Source organism: Vicia villosa, linkage group LG7 (genome assembly GCF_029867415.1).
Source record: "Vicia villosa cultivar HV-30 ecotype Madison, WI linkage group LG7, Vvil1.0, whole genome shotgun sequence".
Lineage (NCBI taxonomy): Eukaryota > Viridiplantae > Streptophyta > Magnoliopsida > Fabales > Fabaceae > Vicia > Vicia villosa.
In genome coordinates, this window is record NC_081186.1 from 130478792 (window position 1) to 130487699 (window position 8908).

Genomic DNA, 8908 nt, shown 5'->3' on the forward strand with positions numbered 1-8908 from the left:
AAGATGTGTCGCGGGGAAAAATCGTTGTTTTTCTAAATGAGACACCTGATGCCTTCTTTGGGCTCGAGTGCTCAAAAAAATGATTTTTCTTTTGTTCCGACCAAACTTTTTATTGTTTCCAAAGTAGGAAAAGGAAAAAAGCTGCAATAACCTTAAAAGTGGGGGGAGATCTTGGGTAAGAGGGTTGGTTATACGAAGGGAAGGTATGAGCACCCAACGTATCTATAGTACTCTATAGGTTTCTTTGTTTTGTTTATTCCATTCTTGTTATGGTGGAGGTTCTTGTGAGAAAGAGGTGGGACCTAAGGTGTTTGTTTGATTATGCTCGCAAAGATCATCGCGATCCTCTGCATACATATCCCTTAGAGGGAATCAGAGCATCTGTAGCTCGGGGTCTACGGGTGCTAAGGTTTGAGTGGTTTGAGAGAGAAGTTTTGCTCGCCAAGGATACGACCTTGTGCCTACGTATTCTCAAAGGGATGTTGAGAAAGTCAGAGCAATCGTAGTTCCCACTTATGCGAGTGGAAGCAAAGGAAAAGAGACAAATGTCATCTAAATGTTCGATGTATCTAATCTATATCATCACATGCATCTGTTTGATTTTTGTTTGAAAATCTTTTCATTATAAGCCCTGGGCCATGCCACTTATGGTGCTTAGAATGATAAAGATGTTTTTTTTTGTTTAACCAGCCTTGTGGCAAAAACTTTCAATGAAGTCAGCCTTGTGACAAAAAGTTTTGATTAATCAGCCAGCCTTGTGGCAAAAGTTTCAATGAAGTCAGCCTTGTGACAAAAACTTTGATTAATCAGCCAGTACGGTGGCAAAACGGTTTGATTGATTAGCCAGCCTTGTGGCAAGAAAAAGTTTGACTGATTAGCCAGCCTTGTGGCAAAAAGTTTGATTGATTGATTGTTTGTGATGATATAGAAGAGATACTCCTATCATAGAGATGAAAAATGTCTAATCTCCTAGGGTATTTGATTTGGATATTGGGGATGCTTATAAGAAGCCCGTGGGTCCTTGTACGAAGCCCAAGAGGAGGCTATCCGAGGGTCCTTGCATTGTAAGCCCAAGAGGAGGCTATGGGAGGGACAATCCAGGGTCCTTGCATTGTAAGCCCAAGAGGAGGCTATGGGAGGGTCACTCGTTTGTACGAAGCCCAAGGGGAGGCATGGTATAGTTGGTTTGAGCTCTTAGAGCGATTTCACCGGGAAACCATACTCTATGTCCTAACCTAAACTAGGGAGATTCTTTGCACGAAGCCCAATAGGAGGCTATGGGGAACCTAGTGTTGTACTAAGTTGAATAAGCATATAACACAATCACAAGTATGAACAAGTACGAACAAACATGAACAAGTACATGAACAAATATGAACAGTTATACATATATGACAAAGTGTGTGTATATAATGGAGTTTATGAAGGAAATATACCTGTAAGCATGATCCATTTGTATACACAGGGCTCGGGACTCACACTCGGGGAGAAGTCCACTTGAGTTTATTCAAAGCTATGTAAACAGGTATTTACAAAGGGGCTTGGGACTTATACCTACATGGAGGCCCATGGTATTTTTGGAAAGTATTGTTTCTTTGAAGTTTTATTGTTTTGGAAATGATTTGAAAATTGTTTGAAAAGATTTTATTTTGAAGAATGTTTTATTGTTTTGAAAACTGTACAAAAAAAAGGAAAAGAAATGGGACTTACACTCTCTAATATTCGAGAGGCCCCACTTCGTTTTGAAAATCAATTGATCAATTAAAAAGATTTAATCAATAGTTTCAAAAAGAAATGGTTTATCGTTTTTGAAAAGAATCGCGATCGCTTGTTTTAAAATGGTTTGAATCAACTTAATTAATGTAAAAACAAATCTTTTGCTTAGTTAAGACCTAAGTGATTAAGGTTTGATCACAAAAAATATTTACAAGTGATTAGGTTAAAAATTAAATGAAAAAAACAATATTTAAAGTATTTAAAACACTTAAAAATGTATCATTTTAAACCTAATTAAAAACATATTAAATAAATCTTTTTTTTGTGATTTTTTTGATATTGTCAAAATATGTATATTAAATAAGAGGTGTGTAAAAAATGAAGAAAAAATAAGTTGATTTGATTGGTTAAATTAATTGATGAAGTTGTGAAGAAATTGAAGGAAAAAAGTGATAAAAAAATAAGCTTTTGGTCTCACCAGGGTTTGAACCCACGCCCTCTCTCTCACCAGCCAAAACTCTTGCCAACTGAGCCACGCTTGTGGCTTGTAATACATACGCTTCCATTTAATTATATATTAAACTTAACATTTGAAATTTCTGAATCAAAAATGGCGCCAAGAACACACCTTCAACTGATTTTTGAAAATCTCCAAAACTGTGTTGTTTTGATCAAGTAAAGGGTCTATCTCACTCGGTTTTTCACGAGGAACATGATGGTGCCCTCATAATTCATTTATTTTTGCTCTAAGGGGGTCAATTTTCGCATGAACATGAAGAACCCTAGAACTGAAATTTAATGTGAAATCGTGTATGTGCAAGTTATGATGCAATTGATTGAGGGTTAATGATCCTCATAGGTGCAGAAACAAGATGGTATGCTCACATTTCATTTATGATGCGTGCAAGTATGAGTTTGAAGTTCATGAGCACTTACCTTAAAAACGGCACAACTGAGAATCGAATTCTTGCTTGGAGGTGTTACAGAAGTTGTTTGATGATCTGGATAGCTTCAATGGACCTTATGGAAGGTGTCTGGATGCTTGGAACCATCTGAATTCATCTGGGCATGGCCATGGTACCCGATCTGCATAAGCTTCAAGAGTGAATCGAATTTGATGATTCTGAGGTTATTGGCTATATGTGATGGATTGGATAGTTCATATGTGATATATGGATGATGTTAGAAGTGATAGTTTGGACAGAATTGAGCCTGAATGAAAATTGGCATGATAAGTCTCATGTTATGCATATTTGAGAAGTGAGGTAGTGATTTTGAGTTCTTGGTGTTTTTGGGGTGTATGGATGGATCAAACAACTTCCAAATGATGTTTATGAGTTGTGGGAAGCATCATTTTGCTCAGATCTTGCAAGGGATGGAACTTGCACTTTCTCCTCTTTGAAACTCATGAAACTTGCAATTCAAGAAAGAAGAGAGAAAACCTATAATTGTGAGGTTTTGGTGTGAATTGAAGAGTGGAAATGACCTCTATTTATAGGCCATGAGTTCTGAATGCAGAGCTTTGCAACTTGCTCAAGAATTGGTGATTTGGCATTTGGAGATAAAGTGGAATCTTTACATTTAATGCAAATGGTTAAAGTAACTAAACCATGGTTATTTTGGCCAAGCTTCTTATCTCTTTCCATTCTGATCTCAAATCAGAAAATATCATTCAATCATTGCTTTGGTGTATCATTACTTGAATTATAGGCCATATAGTATTGAACTTAGTGAAAATGGCTTGTAATTTCATGCATAATGACCTCTAATTGCAAAATTCAAAACCATGGCTACACTCCATTTTTTTCCATGCTCTTGGACATTTTGGAAAGCTCATATTACACACTTCAAAACCCTAGTTGAAAGTTTCTTCAAGACCCTTAAGGAAATGGGTGAAAAAGATCCATGAACTTTGAAGAAAATGAGATTTTAAGTGAAGTTTTCAAAAAGTACCAACTTTGAAGCTCCATATCTCTTAAATGGTTGATCTTATGGAAAAAAATTATATGTGTCAAATTGTTTATTGGATCAAAATCTACAACTTTCATGTTGGAAGTTTTTTTCAGTTTGTAGGTGAAATTTTGAGAAATTCCCTTCCAAAGTTTGGAAAAAACCATTGAAAAACACTTAGAAAATTTTCTAAGTATGAAAGTCAAACTTTTGACTTTTTGATTCTTGATTAATTTTCTTGATTTTTCTTGATCAAATGACTTCATATATCATATATTGATGATTCAAAACTTCAAAAGTCATGGTTGACCAAAATTCCCCAAAAGTCAATGGTGATCTTGTATAGTTGACTTTTTCAGACGAATCGCATTTCTGGAGATTTCAAATGAACCAAGCTATCCTCACCAAATGAATGGTATGAATGGATCACATTGAAGCATTAGAGGATATTGAGCCATGGTTTAAGTTGTGGCACCATGTTCTGATAAAAAGGCAGTTGTTCAGTGAATTAGGTCAAAAACCCTAATTGTCGATCTGATGAAATTGATGACTGTGGATCTTGAATTGAGACACAATTTCCATTGGATGTTGTCATAGGGATTATTAGAGGATGATTGAAATCTTTGATTGACTCCCTGGGGATTTTTAGGGTTTCCCAAATGTGATCCCTGATTTCAGTCCCTGATAGTTCAAAAACCCTAATTCTGATGACTTGAAATTTCACTATTGATCAATCCTTGTGTAGGAGATGTATTGAGCTAGTATATTAGGCTAAAATGATGTACTTGGGGTCTTGAGGTCATGTCCCAAGTCATTAGGTCAAATCCTGAGCAAAAGTCAGGAGTATGTTAACTTCAGTCAAAACCCTAATTGGTTGATTCAGAGCCTTTGAGCTTGTTGAAATGAATCTCTGAGGAGCAAATGTTGATTGTTGATGAAGATGATTCATTTGAGATGAAGGGAGAACAAAACCCTAATTGATTGTTACTTGTACTGATGAGTGATTTCTTGTTTAAATCCTGCTGAGTCACAAGTAACAAACACAGGCTATGCAATTTGTTAGAGATGCAAATGATGCATATGCTATGATATGAGGTGGTATCTTAGGTCCAAAATTGGGGTATGACAAGATGCTGTGACTAGGTGTACACCGATGTATCCAAACTAATATTGGGCTGTGTGGTGTAGTTATGCGTGCACTGAAGACTGTTGTTGGTAACTGTCGAATCACAGTTTGAACCGTTAATGTTTGAAATGTATGCAGGTAATTGTAACGACTTATCTTGGTTTTGAATGGTATTGATGATGACAATAGAGTTTGTCAGAAAACGTATGGACACATGATATTGAGTATGTTGTGGTTTTGACCTCAGATTGTTTGCATAGCATAATGGTTACCATTTTGTGTTTCTTTTGAATTTGAGTGATGAATCTTGTGACACATGTACTGTTTGGATTGAAGGTAAAGAGTAGTTGAATCTGAATTTGAATCACGACCGAAACAATATTTGGTCGGATTTTATCTACTTCTCGATGATTTCATATCCAGTTTACAAAGTATAGATAGATAAATAAACATTCCTTTTATTTCTTTTTGGGTTTTTGTTGAATTAAATATGTGAAAGGGTGATGCTCGCGATGATTGGTTTCGCTTTCTGATGACCCTTCACAGTAGTCGGGTTTATGGTGAGTGGTTTACGATGGTTTTGTTTTCAGGTTTTTCAAATGTCAATCATGGGGATGTGATTCAAATCTTACTGTTGTACATTTTTTTTGTTTTAAATTGTTTTCAGGATTTTCAAACATCAATCAATTGGTTCCAGATGAATCCCATCGGAAGCCTCCCTGTTTTCCAAAACGGGTTTCACACCATTTACAAGACTATTGATATAATTGAGTATATTCCCTTTGAGTTTTCTTCGTTATTCTGTCATCATTGCTTTCAATAGATGTTTATAATTTCATAAACTTCATTTTAAATGCTTCTATTAGAAAACGACGGGTATGTTAATGAATATTCATACTATGGTATTGTTTGATCTATCTCATGCTATTCGTTCTAATCTTATATGTATGAAAACCCAAACCAAACCAAGCAGGCACGATGACGACGATGAGGACGAATATAATGATGAAGAATCTGAGGAGGATAGGACGAGACAGAAAAGAAGGTATTATCTTGATTATTTGAATTGACAAAATCTTAGTTTAATTTACTTATATTTATTTTATAAATTTGAACAATCACTTTTTATACTTTTTATACTATAAATTAGTCTATCCTTTTCAAATCAGCACGACTTGAATCAACAGGGAGTATCAAACAGAATCGGTGTTCGTCGGAAAAATGGTTAACACAAAGGTAGGTTATAGAAAATAGTACTATCAATTGTTAAATTCCTTCTATTTTGAAGTGCTTTTTGTTTGAAATCTAATTCGGTTTTGATTGTTGTTGAAAAGTTTCACCAATACCAGGTCGTCGGAAGGGGTCTTCCCACCAAAACCGATGAGCACCCGGAGATTTACTGCATGAAGCTTTGGGCTACCAATGAGGTTCATGCCAAATCCAAATTTTCCAAACCGATGAGAAGGTATAGGTTGCAGTTCTTAAATTCGATAAGTTTTCTGCAACATTGATTGAATTTTCTAAAAATTATCGTTGTTGATGGTGTTTGGTGTGATACAAAATTTGTTGTTACCAGTCCAATAAAGGTAGACTGTTACATACACAATCACATTTATTTCTCATAAATAGTGAAACCATGTTTTTTTATTTTATTTGTGAAAGGTACTGAAGCAGGAAAATGTTCAGTATATCCTTGCTCCTTATGAGTTTCGTACCAAAATCGGCAAGGGAAAATATGCGGTGAGAGTTTTACTTTACGATAAATTTTGAGTTATTTATCTTGCCACATAAATTGATCTTCTATATGCTAAGTGTGTGCCTTGATGATGTAGTTAGAACTATTGAATTTTCGGGTGATAAGAATTCTATTATTTTGTCGGGGATATGCGTAGTGTAGGGACTCTGATAAAGCTTTGATGCTTTTTAGTATAATGCATTCTTCGGGAATCATGCCTTCTGAGTTTACTTTAATTCGAGTTGTCAATTCTTTGCTTACTGAAACTTGGAATGCCGGTTAATTTTTGACGTTACATTTCTTATCTTCCATTCATTTTTCTGCTACATGTTAATTTGTAAGAAAGTTAGCCTTGACTTTGTACTGATGTGTGGTTTATTGGACTGGTACTGTCTTGATTTTTCTTGTCATGCTGCAGGACTACGACTCGAGTCGGTTTTGTGTTGGAGCTGGTATGTTGGCATTGATATGGAATAGGAGCAATTTTGGCTTTGTGGAAATGTTATGGCATGTCACGAACTCGCCTTAGCAATATGGATGATTCACGCCCTGCTGAAGTGATGAATTAGGTATGTATTGTTCGAATTAGTATCGTCATGTTAATTTGTGAATCATTGCACTATAGCCTCTGGTGGTGTTATTCATGTGCTGGTCTGGGATAGCTGTTGGTATCAAGCTTCAGTGTTCATGTCTGATATGACCTTCCTGTCATTAGGCATTTCAGGAGTTGCTCATTGTGCTATGTTGGAGCCTTCTTCGGTTAGTGATGTAGCTGTTATCCTCATGGGTGTCGTTGTTCCAGTCCGTTTGTTTCCAGGATTCTTTTCTATTTTCGGTCTTCTGGCGCAACAGGAATAAGAGGTATGTTATCAAATAATGCACATTTGCTTGATTACTAATTAATATATGAGGTATTATTTCTGCTGCATTTCAATTCAAATGTACACTTACGGTCATAAGAATTTCAAGGCGTCATGAAGGACATTTTTGTACGAGATCCTCAAGTTGAGCTATATCTGAAAAATTAAATAGATGCGCAACATTGCTGATATATTTAAGGAAGCCATAGGAGATTTTTAAAAAGAAACAATTGAACTGAATATCAAAGAACTCAAAACAGCACTTTCCAATGTGGATTCTCAAATGACTTTATTATAAGCAAGCACTGGTATTGGGCACAACCAAAAAGTGCATGCTATGTTGCTTGGAACTCCTTGATAATACAATATTGTCACAATTAAGGCTTACGAAGTCTCAGTTTGCAGTTTTATTTGAAGCTCTTTCTCACGAATAGGGTAAGCTTGTGATGCCTTTATTTTATTTTTTGCAGGTCCACCGGTTTACGTAGATTCGTTGGTGAAAAAGGCATACGACAATTGGGAGCAGGTTGTATAATACAATGGTAAATCACTTATAAATGTTGAGCAAAACAACAATTTTGTTCAACCTGAAAATGAACTTCATGTTGAGTCAATTGATTTTTCAACATAGGTGGTCATGCTTCCATGAATGCTGAGGATGGTTATTCATTCCCATCATTCATGCCATCTCCTATGCCGAACTTCGATGAGGACCACGCTGTTCTTGGAAAAGCTGTTGTGGGATGGCTGGAGATCAAGGTAACAATGAGGTGGGGCTTCTTTCTGAAAAGGTAGCAGCTGAGAAGCATATAGTAGAAATATTTGTAAGTAAGAAAAAGCTACCTATAGATTTCATCATAGTGGAAATAGCCAAAAAGAAGAAGAATCTGCATTATTTTCTTATCTTTTGTTACATAAATAGTTATATTTGATTTACATTTATAAGTTTTATATGAAAGGGTGTTTCACTTGACAATCTAGAGATACTGAGAGTTATTTACGGTATATTTCCAACATATCACTAGAGGTGCAAATACGCACGAGACTTTGTGTTCACAAATTAAATTAATCATGTTCTACTGTAGAATTCCAATCAGTCACATTTTCATCTTCAATTTTCTAAATTTGATAAACTAACATAATAAATGTCAAATATTGATTAGAATAGCATAAATTCATTTAAAAAAATTATATTTATTTATATGTTGTTACAAAAAGTTTATCAGATTAATTTTATACGAGAAATCTTTAGTACTGTTGATCCAAATTATTATTATATACGGGAAAACCTTTATCCTTATCCATTTGTTTTATAAACGATATAAAAACAAATACACGTACCGCACGAGTATCCATACGAACGCACAAATATTTAGGCCAAAATTCGTTCTAACCTACCGATTATTACATTTTTTTATATTAAATAAAATAAAAATAAAGATATTTTAAATATTGTATGAATCCAAACACGGGCAAAATGTATTTATTTATGTTATTAGTATTTATTTATACAATTAAAAT

At 35.0% G+C, this 8908-nt stretch overlaps 1 protein-coding gene across 13 annotated transcripts; it reads left to right on the top strand.

Annotated features, from left to right (window-relative positions):
- The first annotated feature begins 5282 nt into the window (after positions 1–5282).
- LOC131616814 (uncharacterized) lies at positions 5283–8677 on the top strand. 13 transcript variants are annotated; one of them, XR_009288259.1, is made up of 8 exons: positions 5283–5352; positions 5460–5563; positions 5763–5837; positions 5980–6028; positions 6127–6257; positions 6455–6532; positions 6946–7096; positions 7243–7452. XR_009288259.1 is itself a non-coding variant. In XM_058888259.1 (8 exons), exons 1-6 carry the CDS (start codon positions 5350–5352, stop codon positions 6459–6461), a joined length of 366 nt encoding a protein of 121 aa, XP_058744242.1. In that variant the 5' UTR covers positions 5283–5349; the 3' UTR covers positions 6462–6532; positions 6946–7096; positions 7243–7451. The 13 variants fall into 13 exon arrangements, 1 of the variants encoding a protein (XP_058744242.1); XR_009288254.1 differs by having other exon boundaries at positions 5460–5668; positions 5766–5837; positions 5943–6028; positions 7243–7451; XR_009288256.1 differs by having other exon boundaries at positions 5460–5668; positions 5766–5837; positions 5962–6028; positions 7243–7451.
- Positions 8678–8908: the final 231 nt, after the last annotated feature.